At 52.7% G+C, this 18,802-nt stretch overlaps 1 protein-coding gene across 1 annotated transcript in view; it reads left to right on the top strand.

Moving 5' to 3' along the window:
• The window catches only part of GTF3C2 (general transcription factor IIIC subunit 2), a 118,716-nt gene that overhangs the window by 13,562 nt on the left and 86,352 nt on the right, over positions 1–18,802 (top strand). Inside the window, exons 3-4 of the mRNA XM_063441884.1 lie at positions 3,736–4,126; positions 17,276–17,552. Coding sequence (XP_063297954.1) covers positions 3,736–4,126; positions 17,276–17,552 — 668 coding nt within the window. The remainder of the gene's footprint in view (positions 1–3,735; positions 4,127–17,275; positions 17,553–18,802) is intronic.

Below are 18,802 nucleotides of genomic sequence, written 5' to 3'. Positions count from 1 at the left end.
AGCGCGGCTCCTGCCGCGCATGCGCATTCAGCCGATGACGTCGCGATCAAGATGGAGAGGAGGAGGAAAGCTCCCCGCCCGGCGCTGGAAAAAGAGGTAAGTTTAACCCCTTCCTCTCTCCAGAGCCCGGCGGGAGGGGGTCCCTGAGGGTGGGGGCACCCTCAGGGTACTCTAGTGCCAGAAAAACGAGTATGTTTTCCTGGCACTAGAGTGGTCCTTTAAGTTTACTTGTCAGTTCAAAGGGTTTTCTCCAGACATGGTGTCAACATTTTCTGTAGTAATTCCTAAAAATGACAAGTATTAACTAAATGTGACCCCTAAATTACAATGGGACCTTGTAAAATTAATTACTAATCTTCTCTGTCACTGTCTGGGTTTATAATTATTTCTATTCCATTAACATCTAGGCAGAGCATCCATCCCCCTATTTTACTGCTTATCACTTGGTTTGTATATACAATGCATTCTTTAGCTCCGGCTAGGTTAGTCACAGAAAGGATAGAAATTTGTGTCTTTGTTAGCTTGAAATCCAAAATGGAGTCTGCTCTGTTCAAAGTGACTCAGGCAAAATATACACTTTTAATTTCTATCATAGCACAAAATGTCTGCCGATATAAATATCCTGACAGGATCTGACCATCACAGTTACATCATCATACATATATATGCCTTTCTTCCCCAATGTGCTGGGATCATACGTGCAGGGTTAACGTCTTGTGTGTCCTAAGAATTGATTGTACCAGGTAACCGAGTTTCGGTTGGTGCTGGTTGTACAGTAGCGTGAGGCCCAGCCTTGTGAGGGCTGTGGTGACCAACTCGAGATTGCCAGTCTGTCAAATTTTTTGACTCATGAGTTTATGAGTGAGGCTAGCATAGCCTGGGTGTCACCTGAGTTGGTGTAGCTGGGCCTTCCCCTGCCTCCGAGTTGTCCGTTGATGTATGGAGGAGTTTGAATAACTCTGCTTTCCTTGCTGTAGCAGGGTAGGGGATTTGTCACCTCCTTAGGTCGGTGGTAATGTGTGGGATCGTCCAGGATCTGATTGCTGCTGGACTTGAAACATCTCCTCTGCTTGAAGGTGTATCAATTCTAGCCGGGGTGCTAGGAAGAGGAGATTCTTCACCATCTCTTTGAGAAATACTTAAATAACAATAAAGATTGCAATTATTATTTGTACCCAGGGGTTTTGTACTGGCTTGCTAGCTAAGCCGTAAGGCGAAACGATTAGGCTTGGTGTTCTTTGGTGACTGGTGAGGCCCTGCTAGTTGCCAAGTGGCTTGAGAGGCTCTCTCTATGCTTGGCACGAGGGGATTTTGTGTGGCCACCGAACGTTGTGGCAGGATGTTGGCCTCTCGGTGACAGTAACCAGAAAATAGGAAGGGGAGTGACAGGTGAGGCCCTCTCTATGATACAATGTGAGGCGGCTAGCTCACGAGTGGCCCGAGGGATGTATGCCTCTGAGTATGAGGCGGGGTGTTGGCCTCGCGGGACCACTAACCAAAGCATAATGCAGAGAAAAAAGGGGGTAATACCTATTGGGCCCTAGAACCCTAATTGCCAGTACACTATTACTATTCCAGGGAAGGTAAGAGATGGATAACTACATGAGCAGGTGTATGAACTTGGTAGTATGGTATTGAACCAGACAATCCGTATAGGTTTTTTAGTAGTAACTGTAACCTGAATGGATAAAACCATATGGCATAGACCAAGCTTATCTTAATACGTACAGTATATGTGAAAAGTAAAGTGCCGTGATGTGTAAATATTAAACATCGTAACCATACTGGTTAAATATGTATCAATCTTAACCCATTAAGTGCCGTATGCAAGTGAAAAAGTGGTCTGTCCCCACCTTGTATGTTGTATGTCCTCTTGCTAGGGGAAAGTCTGTTGTGTGAGCAGCGTGCTGTGAAAAATGTATGTGAACTATATTACCAGTTACGTATATACAGATGTGTCTGCTATTGTGTAATAATATATGTATTTATACCAGATGTTGATATAGTGCTTGCTATGTGAATTGTTGGATGTCTTATTGAATGGTAGGGGTCAGTGAACATGGTGTTGCAAAATGCCAGTGCACTGGAGATCTGCCGAGTGCCCTATAGGTGGCAGTGTAGTTGGATACTGATTGGTATGTGAAATGTTGTTTGTCTGTTGACCTATAGGTGGCAGTGTTTTGGTGTTTGTAAAACCCCATGAAAATTGTCAATGTACTTGACAGACCTGTAGCTGGCAGTGTTGATAGAACCACTGTTGGTCTTGATGTAAAATGTAAATTATTGTGAATTAAACCTGAAGTTGAGCCCATGCTGGAGTTTAATTTATGGTTTATGGTTATGTTTAAAACAATCTTCTGTGTAATTTATATTGGCTGGTAAATTGTATATGACATGTGAAGACAGTTTTGCTGTTGACCAGTAGGGGTCAGAAATGCTGATTGTATGTTAAAATACCCTTTAATCCTACCGTTTGACAGATAGGAGTCAGTATAAAAGCGAAAATGCTGTAGTTAGTTTGTTTGCTTATGAAGTGAAATAAAGTCTGAGAAGCCTGTAGTATACCGATTGACCGGTAGGGGTCAGCATGTAGGCGAAAATGCCGTGGTTCGTTGGTTTGTACATGAAATGCGATAATGTCTGAGAAGCCTGTAGTATACTGAATGACCGGTAGGGGTCAGTGTGTAGGCGCAAATGCAGTGGTTCATTGATTTGTACATTAAATGCGATGTCTAAGAAGCCTTTGTACATGAAATGCGATGTCTAAGAAGCCTGTAGTACACCAAAAGACCAGTAGGGGTCAGTGTGTAGGCGAAAATGCAGGGGTTTATTGGTTTGTTCATGAAAATGCAAAAAACGTCTAAGAAGCCTGTAGTACACTGAATGACCAATAGGGGTCAGTGTGTAGGTGAAAAATGCGGTGGTTCGTTGGTTTGTACATGAAATGCAATAATGTCTAAGAATCCTGTAGTACACCCAAAGACCGGTAGGGGGTTTAAACGAATGATATGCATGAACATGCAATGGTTTTAGAACAGACTTAGACAAAATGCAGCCGTAAAGTGAGGACCTGACCCATGCATGGTGCCGTGGGACTGATGCCTGGCGTAACGGGTAGGTCGACTTACGGTTTGTGAGTCACTTGGGCACCATCCACGGCGATGGATTGAAGAAAGAAGGTGGTAGGTCGGAAAAGCCTGTGGCTGGATTCCTGACACAGCTCTGAAGTAGAAATCATTCAGATGCTGACCTCAAGCGAAATGAGTCAGGGCGAAATGTGTCCCTTATATAGGGGAGTGAATTCATTTAAGCCCCTCCCACAAATACAGGCCAAACTGCCTTAATAAATATATATATATATATATGCACTCCAAGGACTTGGTAGATGAAAAAAGGGGTAGTTTATTCCAATAGGTATAGCATTAAAAAATAGCCGACGTTTCAACCCATTCAGGTCTTTCTCAAGGACCGAAACGTTGGCTATTTTTTAATGCTATACCTATTGGAATAAACTACCCCTTTTTTCATCTACCAAGTCCTTGGAGTGCATCTCTTTATTTCTGTTTATATATTTTCAACGTGGGATTGCACCCAGGCTAAATTGAACTATACACATGAAAGGGTGAGTGCCAAGAAACACTATTTATGTGTGTATATATATATATTCTTATATCTGTATATTATTATTATACCTCTGGCACAGTGTCCTCACTCCCTTCTTTTCTTTGTATCCAGGTTGCGGAGGTTTCATATCTGTTAATGAGACTCAGACTTCCATTGTTCAGTCATCCAACCTAAAAAGGAAACGGGGACGATTCCAGAAGCACAAAGCTGATGTTATACCCCCATCCCCTGTCCTGCCAGTATCTTTGGCAGAGCCCCCCTCTTCTAGTCTGCCAAGTATGCCAGAGATCGAGCCGCCGAGCTCCAGCCTCTTTACACCACCTTCCAAAATCCCAAAGAAGCGAGGCCGTAAATCCAAGGCTGAACTCCTTAGTATCCGATTAAGTCAGGGACTAGAAGCTTCGGTTCCCAAGGAGCAGAGTGCCGCTGGCGACAGTGACACAGGCAGTAAGGAACAGGAAGTGACCCCAAGTGGGCGTCCCCGGAGACGTGCGGCAAAAACGTAAGCACGCACCTTTTGTTTTTATATCTACAGACTGAGAGGGTTATTTGCTAAATTGAAGGGCATTTAAATAAAATTTCAAATCTGAGACTTCGAGAGCCGAACTTAAAAGTTAGTCCACTCAGCGATTTATTTGTTTCTTTAAGCTGTTGTTCCCCAAAATGTGCAATTCACGTTAATCCACATGTGGATAACCCTATTAGCCTGTCTTTTCTTTAGAGAAAGGGTTTCACATGTTGGCTTTGGTGACTGCTGTATCTGCCGTCTGTCTGTCTGTCGAGACTGCTGTATCTGCCGTCTGTCTGTCTGTCGAGACTGCTGTATCTGCCCTCTGTCTGTCGAGACTGCTGTATCTGCCCTCTGTCTGTCGAGACTGCTGTATCTGCCCTCTGTCTGTCTGTCGAGACTGCTGTATCTGCCCTCTGTCTGTCTGTCGAGACTGCTGTATCTGCCGTCTGTCTGTCTGTCGAGACTGCTGTATCTGCCCTCTGTCTGTCTGTCGAGACTGCTGTATCTGCCCTCTGTCTGTCGAGACTGCTGGATCTGCTGGATCTGCCCTCTGTCTGTCTGTCTGTCGAGACTGCTGGATCTGCCGTCTGTCTGTCTGTCGAGACTGCTGGATCTGCCCTCTGTCTGTCTGTCGAGACTGCTGGATCTGCCCTCTGTCTGTCTGTCGAGACTGCTGGATCTGCCCTCTGTCTGTCTGTCGAGACTGCTGGATCTGCCCTCTGTCTGTCTGTCGAGACTGCTGGATCTGCCCTCTGTCTGTCTGTCGAGACTGCTGGATCTGCCCTCTGTCTGTCTGTCTGTCGAGACTGCTGGATCTGCCGTCTGTCTGTCTGTCGAGACTGCTGGATCTGCCCTCTGTCTGTCTGTCGAGACTGCTGGATCTGCCCTCTGTCTGTCTGTCGAGACTGCTGGATCTGCCCTCTGTCTGTCTGTCGAGACTGCTGGATCTGCCCTCTGTCTGTCTGTCGAGACTGCTGGATCTGCCCTCTGTCTGTCTGTCGAGACTGCTGGATCTGCCCTCTGTCTGTCTGTCGAGACTGCTGGATCTGCCCTCTGTCTGTCTGTCGAGACTGCTGGATCTGCCCTCTGTCTGTCTGTCGAGACTGCTGGATCTGCCCTCTGTCTGTCTGTCGAGACTGCTGGATCTGCCCTCTGTCTGTCTGTCGAGACTGCTGGATCTGCCCTCTGTCTGTCTGTCGAGACTGCTGGATCTGCCCTCTGTCTGTCTGTCGAGACTGCTGGATCTGCCCTCTGTCTGTCTGTCGAGACTGCTGGATCTGCCCTCTGTCTGTCTGTCGAGACTGCTGGATCTGCCCTCTGTCTGTCTGTCGAGACTGCTGGATCTGCCCTCTGTCTGTCTGTCGAGACTGCTGGATCTGCCCTCTGTCTGTCTGTCGAGACTGCTGGATCTGCCCTCTGTCTGTCTGTCGAGACGGCTGGATCTGCCCTCTGTCTGTCTGTCGAGACGGCTGGATCTGCCCTCTGTCTGTCTGTCGAGACGGCTGGATCTGCCCTCTGTCTGTCTGTCGAGACGGCTGGATCTGCCCTCTGTCTGTCTGTCGAGACGGCTGGATCTGCCCTCTGTCTGTCTGTCGAGACGGCTGGATCTGCCCTCTGTCTGTCTGTCGAGACGGCTGGATCTGCCCTCTGTCTGTCTGTCGAGACTGCTGGATCTGCCCTCTGTCTGTCTGTCGAGACTGCTGGATCTGCCCTCTGTCTGTCTGTCGAGACTGCTGGATCTGCCCTCTGTCTGTCTGTCGAGACTGCTGGATCTGCCCTCTGTCTGTCTGTCTGTCTGTCTGTCGAGACTGCTGGATCTGCCCTCTGTCTGTCTGTCTGTCTGTCTGTCGAGACTGCTGGATCTGCCCTCTGTCTGTCTGTCTGTCTGTCTGTCGAGACTGCTGGATCTGCCCTCTGTCTGTCTGTCTGTCTGTCTGTCGAGACTGCTGGATCTGCCCTCTGTCTGTCTGTCTGTCTGTCTGTCGAGACTGCTGGATCTGCCCTCTGTCTGTCTGTCTGTCTGTCTGTCTGTCTGTCGACTGCTGGATCTGCCCTCTGTCTGTCTGTCTGTCTGTCGAGACTGCTGGATCTGCCCTCTGTCTGTCTGTCTGTCTGTCTGTCTGTCGAGACTGCTGGATCTGCCCTCTGTCTGTCTGTCTGTCTGTCTGTCGAGACTGCTGGATCTGCCCTCTGTCTGTCTGTCTGTCTGTCGAGACTGCTGGATCTGCCCTCTGTCTGTCTGTCTGTCTGTCTGTCGAGACTGCTGGATCTGCCCTCTGTCTGTCTGTCTGTCTGTCTGTCGAGACTGCTGGATCTGCCCTCTGTCTGTCTGTCTGTCTGTCTGTCGAGACTGCTGGATCTGCCCTCTGTCTGTCTGTCTGTCTGTCTGTCGAGACTGCTGGATCTGCCCTCTGTCTGTCTGTCTGTCTGTCTGTCGAGACTGCTGGATCTGCCCTCTGTCTGTCTGTCTGTCTGTCTGTCGAGACTGCTGGATCTGCCCTCTGTCTGTCTGTCTGTCTGTCTGTCTGTCGAGACTGCTGGATCTGCCCTCTGTCTGTCTGTCTGTCTGTCTGTCTGTCGAGACTGCTGGATCTGCCCTCTGTCTGTCTGTCTGTCTGTCTGTCTGTCTGTCGAGACTGCTGGATCTGCCCTCTGTCTGTCTGTCTGTCTGTCTGTCGAGACTGCTGGATCTGCCCTCTGTCTGTCTGTCTGTCTGTCGAGACTGCTGGATCTGCCCTCTGTCTGTCTGTCGAGACTGCTGGATCTGCCCTCTGTCTGTCTGTCTGTCTGTCTGTCGAGACTGCTGGATCTGCCCTCTGTCTGTCTGTCTGTCTGTCTGTCGAGACTGCTGGATCTGCCCTCTGTCTGTCTGTCTGTCTGTCTGTCGAGACTGCTGGATCTGCCCTCTGTCTGTCGAGACTGCTGGATCTGCCCTCTGTCTGTCTGTCTGTCGAGACTGCTGGATCTGCCCTCTGTCTGTCTGTCTGTCTGTCTGTCGAGACTGCTGGATCTGCCCTCTGTCTGTCTGTCTGTCTGTCTGTCGAGACTGCTGGATCTGCCCTCTGTCTGTCGAGACTGCTGGATCTGCCCTCTGTCTGTCTGTCGAGACTGCTGGATCTGCCCTCTGTCTGTCTGTCGAGACTGCTGGATCTGCCCTCTGTCTGTCTGTCTGTCGAGACTGCTGGATCTGCCCTCTGTCTGTCTGTCTGTCTGTCTGTCTGTCTGTCGAGACTGCTGGATCTGCCCTCTGTCTGTCTGTCTGTCTGTCTGTCTGTCGAGACTGCTGGATCTGCCCTCTGTCTGTCTGTCTGTCTGTCTGTCGAGACTGCTGGATCTGCCCTCTGTCTGTCTGTCTGTCTGTCTGTCGAGACTGCTGGATCTGCCCTCTGTCTGTCTGTCGAGACTGCTGGATCTGCCCTCTGTCTGTCTGTCTGTCTGTCTGTCGAGACTGCTGGATCTGCCCTCTGTCTGTCTGTCTGTCTGTCTGTCGAGACTGCTGGATCTGCCCTCTGTCTGTCTGTCTGTCTGTCTGTCGAGACTGCTGGATCTGCCCTCTGTCTGTCGAGACTGCTGGATCTGCCCTCTGTCTGTCTGTCTGTCGAGACTGCTGGATCTGCCCTCTGTCTGTCTGTCTGTCTGTCTGTCGAGACTGCTGGATCTGCCCTCTGTCTGTCTGTCTGTCTGTCTGTCGAGACTGCTGGATCTGCCCTCTGTCTGTCGAGACTGCTGGATCTGCCCTCTGTCTGTCTGTCGAGACTGCTGGATCTGCCCTCTGTCTGTCTGTCGAGACTGCTGGATCTGCCCTCTGTCTGTCTGTCTGTCGAGACTGCTGGATCTGCCCTCTGTCTGTCTGTCGAGACTGCTGGATCTGCCCTCTGTCTGTCTGTCGAGACTGCTGGATCTGCCCTCTGTCTGTCTGTCGAGACTGCTGGATCTGCCCTGTGTCTGTCTGTCTGTCTGTCTGTCGAGACTGCTGGATCTGCCCTCTGTCTGTCTGTCTGTCGAGACTGCTGGATCTGCCCTCTGTCTGTCTGTCTGTCTGTCTGTCGAGACTGCTGGATCTGCCCTCTGTCTGTCTGTCTGTCGAGACTGCTGGATCTGCCCTCTGTCTGTCTGTCTGTCTGTCTGTCGAGACTGCTGGATCTGCCCTCTGTCTGTCTGTCTGTCTGTCGAGACTGCTGGATCTGCCCTCTGTCTGTCTGTCTGTCTGTCGAGACTGCTGGATCTGCCCTCTGTCTGTCTGTCTGTCTGTCTGTCTGTCGAGACTGCTGGATCTGCCCTCTGTCTGTCTGTCTGTCTGTCTGTCTGTCGAGACTGCTGGATCTGCCCTCTGTCTGTCTGTCTGTCTGTCTGTCTGTCTGTCGAGACTGCTGGATCTGCCCTCTGTCTGTCTGTCGAGACTGCTGGATCTGCCCTCTGTCTGTCTGTCGAGACTGCTGGATCTGCCCTCTGTCTGTCTGTCGAGACTGCTGGATCTGCCCTGTGTCTGTCTGTCGAGACTGCTGGATCTGCCCTCTGTCTGTCTGTCGAGACTGCTGGATCTGCCCTGTGTCTGTCTGTCGAGACTGCTGGATCTGCCCTGTGTCTGTCTGTCGAGACTGCTGGATCTGCCCTCTGTCTGTCTGTCGAGACTGCTGGATCTGCCCTCTGTCTGTCTGTCTGTCTGTCTGTCGAGACTGCTGGATCTGCCCTCTGTCTGTCTGTCTGTCTGTCTGTCGAGACTGCTGGATCTGCCCTCTGTCTGTCTGTCTGTCTGTCTGTCTGTCGAGACTGCTGGATCTGCCCTCTGTCTGTCTGTCTGTCTGTCTGTCTGTCTGTCGAGACTGCTGGATCTGCCCTCTGTCTGTCTGTCTGTCTGTCTGTCTGTCGAGACTGCTGGATCTGCCCTCTGTCTGTCTGTCTGTCTGTCTGTCGAGACTGCTGGATCTGCCCTCTGTCTGTCTGTCTGTCTGTCTGTCGAGACTGCTGGATCTGCCCTCTGTCTGTCTGTCTGTCTGTCTGTCGAGACTGCTGGATCTGCCCTCTGTCTGTCTGTCTGTCTGTCTGTCGAGACTGCTGGATCTGCCCTCTGTCTGTCTGTCGAGACTGCTGGATCTGCCCTGTGTCTGTCTGTCGAGACTGCTGGATCTGCCCTCTGTCTGTCTGTCGAGACTGCTGGATCTGCCCTCTGTCTGTCTGTCTGTCTGTCTGTCGAGACTGCTGGATCTGCCCTCTGTCTGTCTGTCTGTCTGTCTGTCGAGACTGCTGGATCTGCCCTCTGTCTGTCTGTCTGTCTGTCTGTCTGTCGAGACTGCTGGATCTGCCCTCTGTCTGTCTGTCTGTCTGTCTGTCTGTCTGTCGAGACTGCTGGATCTGCCCTCTGTCTGTCTGTCTGTCTGTCTGTCGAGACTGCTGGATCTGCCCTCTGTCTGTCTGTCTGTCTGTCTGTCGAGACTGCTGGATCTGCCCTCTGTCTGTCTGTCTGTCTGTCTGTCGAGACTGCTGGATCTGCCCTCTGTCTGTCTGTCTGTCTGTCTGTCGAGACTGCTGGATCTGCCCTCTGTCTGTCTGTCTGTCTGTCGAGACTGCTGGATCTGCCCTCTGTCTGTCTGTCTGTCTGTCTGTCGAGACTGCTGGATCTGCCCTCTGTCTGTCTGTCTGTCTGTCTGTCGAGACTGCTGGATCTGCCCTCTGTCTGTCTGTCTGTCTGTCTGTCTGTCGAGACTGCTGGATCTGCCCTCTGTCTGTCTGTCTGTCTGTCTGTCGAGACTGCTGGATCTGCCCTCTGTCTGTCTGTCTGTCTGTCGAGACTGCTGGATCTGCCCTCTGTCTGTCTGTCTGTCTGTCTGTCGAGACTGCTGGATCTGCCCTCTGTCTGTCTGTCTGTCTGTCTGTCTGTCGAGACTGCTGGATCTGCCCTCTGTCTGTCTGTCTGTCTGTCGAGACTGCTGGATCTGCCCTCTGTCTGTCTGTCTGTCTGTCTGTCGAGACTGCTGGATCTGCCCTCTGTCTGTCTGTCTGTCTGTCTGTCGAGACTGCTGGATCTGCCCTCTGTCTGTCTGTCTGTCTGTCTGTCGAGACTGCTGGATCTGCCCTCTGTCTGTCTGTCTGTCGAGACTGCTGGATCTGCCCTCTGTCTGTCTGTCTGTCTGTCTGTCTGTCGAGACTGCTGGATCTGCCCTCTGTCTGTCTGTCTGTCGAGACTGCTGGATCTGCCCTCTGTCTGTCTGTCTGTCGAGACTGCTGGATCTGCCCTCTGTCTGTCTGTCTGTCTGTCTGTCTGTCGAGACTGCTGGATCTGCCCTCTGTCTGTCGAGACTGCTGGATCTGCCCTCTATCTGTCTGTCGAGACTGCTGGATCTGCCCTCTGTCTGTCTGTCGAGACTGCTGGATCTGCCCTCTGTCTGTCTGTCGAGACTGCTGGATCTGCCCTCTGTCTGTCTGTCTGTCGAGACTGCTGGATCTGCCCTCTGTCTGTCTGTCGAGACTGCTGGATCTGCCCTCTGTCTGTCTGTCTGTCGAGACTGCTGGATCTGCCCTCTGTCTGTCTGTCTGTCTGTCTGTCGAGACTGCTGGATCTGCCCTCTGTCTGTCTGTCTGTCTGTCTGTCGAGACTGCTGGATCTGCCCTCTGTCTGTCTGTCTGTCTGTCTGTCGAGACTGCTGGATCTGCCCTCTGTCTGTCTGTCTGTCTGTCGAGACTGCTAGATCTGCCCTCTGTCTGTCTGTCTGTCGAGACTGCTGGATCTGCCCTCTGTCTGTCTGTCTGTCGAGACTGCTGGATCTGCCCTCTGTCTGTCTGTCTGTCGAGACTGCTGGATCTGCCCTCTGTCTGTCTGTCGAGACTGCTGGATCTGCCCTCTGTCTGTCTGTCTGTCTGTCGAGACTGCTGGATCTGCCCTCTGTCTGTCTGTCTGTCGAGACTGCTGGATCTGCCCTCTGTCTGTCGAGACTGCTGGATCTGCCCTCTGTCTGTCGAGACTGCTGGATCTGCCCTCTGTCTGTCGAGACTGCTGGATCTGCCCTCTGTCTGTCTGTCTGTCTGTCTGTCGAGACTGCTGGATCTGCCCTCTGTCTGTCGAGACTGCTGGATCTGCCCTCTGTCTGTCGAGACTGCTGGATCTGCCCTCTGTCTGTCGAGACTGCTGGATCTGCCCTCTGTCTGTCGAGACTGCTGGATCTGCCCTCTGTCTGTCGAGACTGCTGGATCTGCCCTCTGTCTGTCGAGACTGCTGGATCTGCCCTCTGTCTGTCGAGACTGCTGGATCTGCCCTCTGTCTGTCGAGACTGCTGGATCTGCCCTCTGTCTGTCTGTCTGTCTGTCGAGACTGCTGGATCTGCCCTCTGTCTGTCTGTCTGTCTGTCGAGACTGCTGGATCTGCCCTCTGTCTGTCTGTCTGTCTGTCGAGACTGCTGGATCTGCCCTCTGTCTGTCGAGACTGTCGGTCGAGACTGCTGGACCTGCCCTCTCTGTCTGTCTGTCGGTCGAGACTGCTGGATCTGCCCTCTGTCTGTCTGTCTGTCTGTCGAGACTGCTGGATCTGCCCTCTGTCTGTCTGTCTGTCTGTCTGTCGAGACTGCTGGATCTGCCCTCTGTCTGTCTGTCTGTCTGTCTGTCGAGACTGCTGGATCTGCCCTCTGTCTGTCTGTCTGTCTGTCGAGACTGCTGGATCTGCCCTCTGTCTGTCTGTCTGTCTGTCTGTCGAGACTGCTGGATCTGCCCTCTGTCTGTCTGTCTGTCTGTCTGTCGAGACTGCTGGATCTGCCGTCTGTCTGTCTGTCTGTCTGTCTGTCGAGACTGCTGGATCTGCCCTCTGTCTGTCTGTCTGTCTGTCGAGACTGCTGGATCTGCCCTCTGTCTGTCTGTCTGTCTGTCGAGACTGCTGGATCTGCCCTCTGTCTGTCTGTCTGTCTGTCGAGACTGCTGGATCTGCCCTCTGTCTGTCTGTCTGTCGAGACTGCTGGATCTGCCCTCTGTCTGTCTGTCTGTCTGTCGAGACTGCTGGATCTGCCCTCTGTCTGTCTGTCTGTCTGTCGAGACTGCTGGATCTGCCCTCTGTCTGTCTGTCTGTCGAGACTGCTGGATCTGCCCTCTGTCTGTCTGTCTGTCGAGACTGCTGGATCTGCCCTCTGTCTGTCTGTCTGTCTGTCGAGACTGCTGGATCTGCCCTCTGTCTGTCTGTCTGTCTGTCGAGACTGCTGGATCTGCCCTCTGTCTGTCTGTCTGTCTGTCGAGACTGCTGGATCTGCCCTCTGTCTGTCTGTCTGTCGAGACTGCTGGATCTGCCCTCTGTCTGTCTGTCTGTCTCTGTCTGTCGAGACTGCTGGATCTGCCCTCTGTCTGTCGAGACTGCTGGATCTGCCCTCTGTCTGTCGAGACTGCTGGATCTGCCCTCTGTCTGTCGAGACTGCTGGATCTGCCCTCTGTCTGTCTGTCTGTCTGTCTGTCGAGACTGCTGGATCTGCCCTCTGTCTGTCTGTCTGTCTGTCGAGACTGCTGGATCTGCCCTCTGTCTGTCTGTCTGTCTGTCTGTCGAGACTGCTGGATCTGCCCTCTGTCTGTCTGTCTGTCGAGACTGCTGGATCTGCCCTCTGTCTGTCTGTCTGTCGAGACTGCTGGATCTGCCCTCTGTCTGTCTGTCTGTCGAGACTGCTGGATCTGCCCTCTGTCTGTCTGTCTGTCTGTCGAGACTGCTGGATCTGCCCTCTGTCTGTCTGTCTGTCGAGACTGCTGGATCTGCCCTCTGTCTGTCTGTCTGTCTGTCGAGACTGCTGGATCTGCCCTCTGTCTGTCTGTCTGTCTGTCGAGACTGCTGGATCTGCCCTCTGTCTGTCTGTCTGTCTGTTGAGACTGCTGGATCTGCCCTCTGTCTGTCTGTCTGTCGAGACTGCTGGATCTGCCCTCTGTCTGTCTGTCTGTCGAGACTGCTGGATCTGCCCTCTGTCTGTCTGTCTGTCTGTCTGTCTGTCGAGACTGCTGGATCTGCCCTCTGTCTGTCGAGACTGCTGGATCTGCCCTCTGTCTGTCGAGACTGCTGGATCTGCCCTCTGTCTGTCGAGACTGCTGGATCTGCCCTCTGTCTGTCGAGACTGCTGGATCTGCCCTCTGTCTGTCGAGACTGCTGGATCTGCCCTCTGTCTGTCGAGACTGCTGGATCTGCCCTCTGTCTGTCGAGACTGCTGGATCTGCCCTCTGTCTGTCGAGACTGCTGGATCTGCCCTCTGTCTGTCGAGACTGCTGGATCTGCCCTCTGTCTGTCTGTCTGTCTGTCGAGACTGCTGGATCTGCCCTCTGTCTGTCTGTCTGTCTGTCTGTCGAGACTGCTGGATCTGCCCTCTGTCTGTCTGTCTGTCTGTCTGTCGAGACTGCTGGATCTGCCCTCTGTCTGTCTGTCGAGACTGCTGGATCTGCTGTCTGTCTGTCTGTCGAGACTGCTGGATCTGCCCTCTGTCTGTCTGTCTGTCTGTCTGTCGAGACTGCTGGATCTGCCCTCTGTCTGTCGAGACTGCTGGATCTGCCCTCTGTCTGTCTGTCTGTCGAGACTGCTGGATCTGCCCTCTGTCTGTCTGTCTGTCTGTCTGTCGAGACTGCTGGATCTGCCCTCTGTCTGTCGAGACTGCTGGATCTGCCCTCTGTCTGTCTGTCGAGACTGCTGGATCTGCCCTCTGTCTGTCTGTCGAGACTGCTGGATCTGCCCTCTGTCTGTCTGTCTGTCGAGACTGCTGGATCTGCCCTCTGTCTGTCTGTCTGTCGAGACTGCTGGATCTGCCCTCTGTCTGTCTGTCTGTCGAGACTGCTGGATCTGCCCTCTGTCTGTCTGTCTGTCTGTCTGTCGAGACTGCTGGATCTGCCCTCTGTCTGTCTGTCTGTCTGTCTGTCGAGACTGCTGGATCTGCCCTCTGTCTGTCTGTCTGTCTGTCTGTCGAGACTGCTGGATCTGCCCTCTGTCTGTCTGTCTGTCTGTCGAGACTGCTAGATCTGCCCTCTGTCTGTCTGTCTGTCGAGACTGCTGGATCTGCCCTCTGTCTGTCTGTCTGTCGAGACTGCTGGATCTGCCCTCTGTCTGTCTGTCTGTCTGTCGAGACTGCTGGATCTGCCCTCTGTCTGTCTGTCGAGACTGCTGGATCTGCCCTCTGTCTGTCTGTCTGTCTGTCGAGACTGCTGGATCTGCCCTCTGTCTGTCGAGACTGCTGGATCTGCCCTCTGTCTGTCTGTCTGTCTGTCTGTCGAGACTGCTGGATCTGCCCTCTGTCTGTCGAGACTGCATGATCTGCCCTCTGTCTGTCGAGACTGCTGGATCTGCCCTCTGTCTGTCGAGACTGCTGGATCTGCCCTCTGTCTGTCGAGACTGCTGGATCTGCCCTCTGTCTGTCGAGACTGCTGGATCTGCCCTCTGTCTGTCGAGACTGCTGGATCTGCCCTCTGTCTGTCGAGACTGCTGGATCTGCCCTCTGTCTGTCGAGACTGCTGGATCTGCCCTCTGTCTGTCGAGACTGCTGGATCTGCCCTCTGTCTGTCGAGACTGCTGGATCTGCCCTCTGTCTGTCGAGACTGCTGGATCTGCCCTCTGTCTGTCTGTCGAGACTGCTGGATCTGCCCTCTGTCTGTCTGTCTGTCTGTCGAGACTGCTGGATCTGCCCTCTGTCTGTCGAGACTGTCGGTCGAGACTGCTGGACCTGCCCTCTGTCTGTCTGTCTGTCGGTCGAGACTGCTGGATCTGCCCTCTGTCTGTCTGTCTGTCTGTCGAGACTGCTGGATCTGCCCTCTGTCTGTCTGTCTGTCTGTCTGTCGAGACTGCTGGATCTGCCCTCTGTCTGTCTGTCTGTCTGTCGAGACTGCTGGATCTGCCCTCTGTCTGTCTGTCTGTCTGTCTGTCGAGACTGCTGGATCTGCCCTCTGTCTGTCTGTCTGTCTGTCTGTCGAGACTGCTGGATCTGCCCTCTGTCTGTCTGTCTGTCTGTCTGTCGAGACTGCTGGATCTGCCCTCTGTCTGTCTGTCTGTCTGTCGAGACTGCTGGATCTGCCCTCTGTCTGTCTGTCTGTCGAGACTGCTGGATCTGCCCTCTGTCTGTCTGTCTGTCGAGACTGCTGGATCTGCCCTCTGTCTGTCTGTCTGTCGAGACTGCTGGATCTGCCCTCTGTCTGTCTGTCTGTCGAGACTGCTGGATCTGCCCTCTGTCTGTCTGTCTGTCTGTCGAGACTGCTGGATCTGCCCTCTGTCTGTCTGTCTGTCTGTCGAGACTGCTGGATCTGCCCTCTGTCTGTCTGTCTGTCGAGACTGCTGGATCTGCCCTCTGTCTGTCTGTCTGTCGAGACTGCTGGATCTGCCCTCTGTCTGTCTGTCTGTCTGTCTGTCTGTCGAGACTGCTGGATCTGCCCTCTGTCTGTCGAGACTGCTGGATCTGCCCTCTGTCTGTCGAGACTGCTGGATCTGCCCTCTGTCTGTCGAGACTGCTGGATCTGCCCTCTGTCTGTCGAGACTGCTGGATCTGCCCTCTGTCTGTCTGTCTGTCTGTCGAGACTGCTGGATCTGCCCTCTGTCTGTCTGTCTGTCTGTCGAGACTGCTGGATCTGCCCTCTGTCTGTCTGTCTGTCGAGACTGCTGGATCTGCCCTCTGTCTGTCTGTCTGTCGAGACTGCTGGATCTGCCCTCTGTCTGTCTGTCTGTCGAGACTGCTGGATCTGCCCTCTGTCTGTCTGTCTGTCTGTCGAGACTGCTGGATCTGCCCTCTGTCTGTCTGTCTGTCTGTCGAGACTGCTGGATCTGCCCTCTGTCTGTCTGTCTGTCTGTCGAGACTGCTGGATCTGCCCTCTGTCTGTCTGTCTGTCTGTCGAGACTGCTGGATCTGCCCTCTGTCTGTCTGTCTGTCTGTCGAGACTGCTGGATCTGCCCTCTGTCTGTCTGTCTGTCTGTTGAGACTGCTGGATCTGCCCTCTGTCTGTCTGTCTGTCGAGACTGCTGGATCTGCCCTCTGTCTGTCTGTCTGTCGAGACTGCTGGATCTGCCCTCTGTCTGTCTGTCTGTCGAGACTGCTGGATCTGCCCTCTGTCTGTCTGTCTGTCGAGACTGCTGGATCTGCCCTCTGTCTGTCGAGACTGCTGGATCTGCCCTCTGTCTGTCGAGACTGCTGGATCTGCCCTCTGTCTGTCGAGACTGCTGGATCTGCCCTCTGTCTGTCGAGACTGCTGGATCTGCCCTCTGTCTGTCGAGACTGCTGGATCTGCCCTCTGTCTGTCGAGACTGCTGGATCTGCCCTCTGTCTGTCGAGACTGCTGGATCTGCCCTCTGTCTGTCGAGACTGCTGGATCTGCCCTCTGTCTGTCGAGACTGCTGGATCTGCCCTCTGTCTGTCGAGACTGCTGGATCTGCCCTCTGTCTGTCGAGACTGCTGGATCTGCCCTCTGTCTGTCTGTCTGTCTGTCGAGACTGCTGGATCTGCCCTCTGTCTGTCTGTCTGTCTGTCGAGACTGCTGGATCTGCCCTCTTTCTGTCTGTCTGTCGGTCGAGACTGCTGGACCTGCCCTCTGTCTGTCTGTCTGTCGGTCGAGACTGCTGGATCTGCCCTCTGTCTGTCTGTCGGTCGAGACTGCTGGATCTGCCCTCTGTCTGTCTGTCTGTCGGTCGAGACTGCTGGATCTGCCCTCTGTCTGTCTGTCTGTAGGTCGAGACTGCTGGATCTGCCCTCTGTCTGTCTGTCTGTCTGTCGAGACTGCTGGATCTGCCCTCTGTCTGTCTGTCTGTCTGTCTGTCGAGACTGCTGGATCTGCCCTCTGTCTGTCTGTCTGTCGAGACTGCTGGATCTCTGTCGAGACTGCTGGATCTCTGTCGAGACTGCTGGATCTCTGTCGAGACTGCTGGATCTCTGTCGAGACTGCTGGATCTCTGTCGAGACTGCTGGATCTCTGTCGAGACTGCTGGATCTCTGTCGAGACTGCTGGATCTCTGTCGAGACTGCTGGATCTCTGTCGAGACTGCTGTCTGTCTGTCTGTAGAGCCTTACTGTATCTGTCCCTCTCTGTCTGTCTGGTTTGTAGAGCCTTACTGTATCTGTCCCTCTCTGTCTGTCTGGTTTGTAGAGCCTTACTGTATCTGTCCCTCTCTGTCTGTCTGGTTTGTAGAGCCTTACTGTATCTGTCCCTCTCTGTCTGTCTGGTTTGTAGAGCCTTACTGTATCTGCAAGACTTGGAAGATGAGTGGTCTGCGTCTGGCGTGCCCTCTCCCTCCAAGCCAACAAGTACAGAAGAAGGGGACTATGAGGAGCCCGTGAAACGAAGACGTAAGAGGAAGAAAGCGGAGGAGGTCGATGAGGATTTTGTTGTGTCGGAGGATGTACTTCAAGCAGCAGAGAATGAAGAGGCTGAAAGTGAGAGACTGAGTGACATCTCAGACAGTGAGTTGGAATCGATCAAGACAAAAAGCACAGCCACTCACTGTCAGGTAAGTGTCCATGTGAGGCCCACCTCCAAAAAAGCCCAAATTACTTAAAAATCTGGATTTTAAGTGGAAACTGCCATGAAAGTTGCAATTCTCTTTTTGTAAAAATGTATTAAGATTCATTAAATATAAAGTGGCTCTGTCATCCTCCCCCCCAAAACAAACATACATAATTCAGCTTTTGCATTGGAATGTCATCGAAATTCCCAGTTAGAAGGGACCTTGACAAAAAGCAGAACTACCGCCTTCATCTTTTGAATATGACGTCTGAATCTTCCTGAGATATCTATAAAGGCTCCATAGACATCATTGTTGTATTTCCATGCATGTTGGATCAGTCACTAGGAGCTGGCACCACCCAGGGGAGACTGCATCGGATCGGTACAACCCACAGCTTTTTTGGGGTCAGACTCTGTTATCCAACTAACTGCTGCTGAACCTAACTTGCTGGCTGCTGCCGGCTTACACAGAGCAATTGCAGCAGGTAAGTTAGGTTAAGCAGCAGTTGGTTATATAACAGTGGAGGCAGACCCAAAATGGTGGCTCAGCTAGATAAAAAGTGAAATATAAAAGAAAATATTTATATACACGTACTTAAATAATATAAAACCAATCATTACATTGCATTAAATGTAATAACCTATTACAAAGTGAGAAGTTAACATTTGATGACTGTTGTCTCCAGGTCTGTGTGCGGACAAGTTGGGGAAAGGAAATTACGGAGCGTTAAATAGCGGATGTTCTAACACTTACTGTAAATGTAATATTATCTCATGCTTTCTGAGTGCATTGGAAAGTTCTAATGAAAGTTTCTTATAAATATGATGGATGGTTTAATATCCATTGGGAGATGTCACATGTGGACCTTTCATTGGCATTCCACTCGTATAGTAAATGGTTTACTGGGGCATTGCTGTCCTATAGAGGTGGCCGAGTGCGGTGATGTCGTCCGCCCTAGGGAGGTGGCCGAGTGCGGTGATGTCGTCCGCCCTAGGGAGGTGGCCGAGTGCGGTGATGTCGTCCGCCCTAGGGAGGTGGCCGAGTGCGGTGATGTCGTCCGCCCTAGGGAGGTGGCCGAGTGCGGTGATGTCGTCCGCCCTAGGGAGGTGGCCGAGTGCGGTGATGTCGTCCGCCCTAGGGAGGTGGCCGAGTGCGGTGATGTCGTCCGCCCTAGGGAGGTGGCCGAGTGCGGTGATGTCGTCCGCCCTAGGGAGGTGGCCGAGTGCGGTGATGTCGTCCGCCCTAGGGAGGTG

Source organism: Pelobates fuscus, chromosome 2 (genome assembly GCF_036172605.1).
Source record: "Pelobates fuscus isolate aPelFus1 chromosome 2, aPelFus1.pri, whole genome shotgun sequence".
Taxonomy (NCBI): Eukaryota; Metazoa; Chordata; class Amphibia; order Anura; family Pelobatidae; genus Pelobates; species Pelobates fuscus.
Note: the sequence above shows the minus strand (reverse complement) of the source record. Positions and strands in the feature narration are given on the sequence as shown.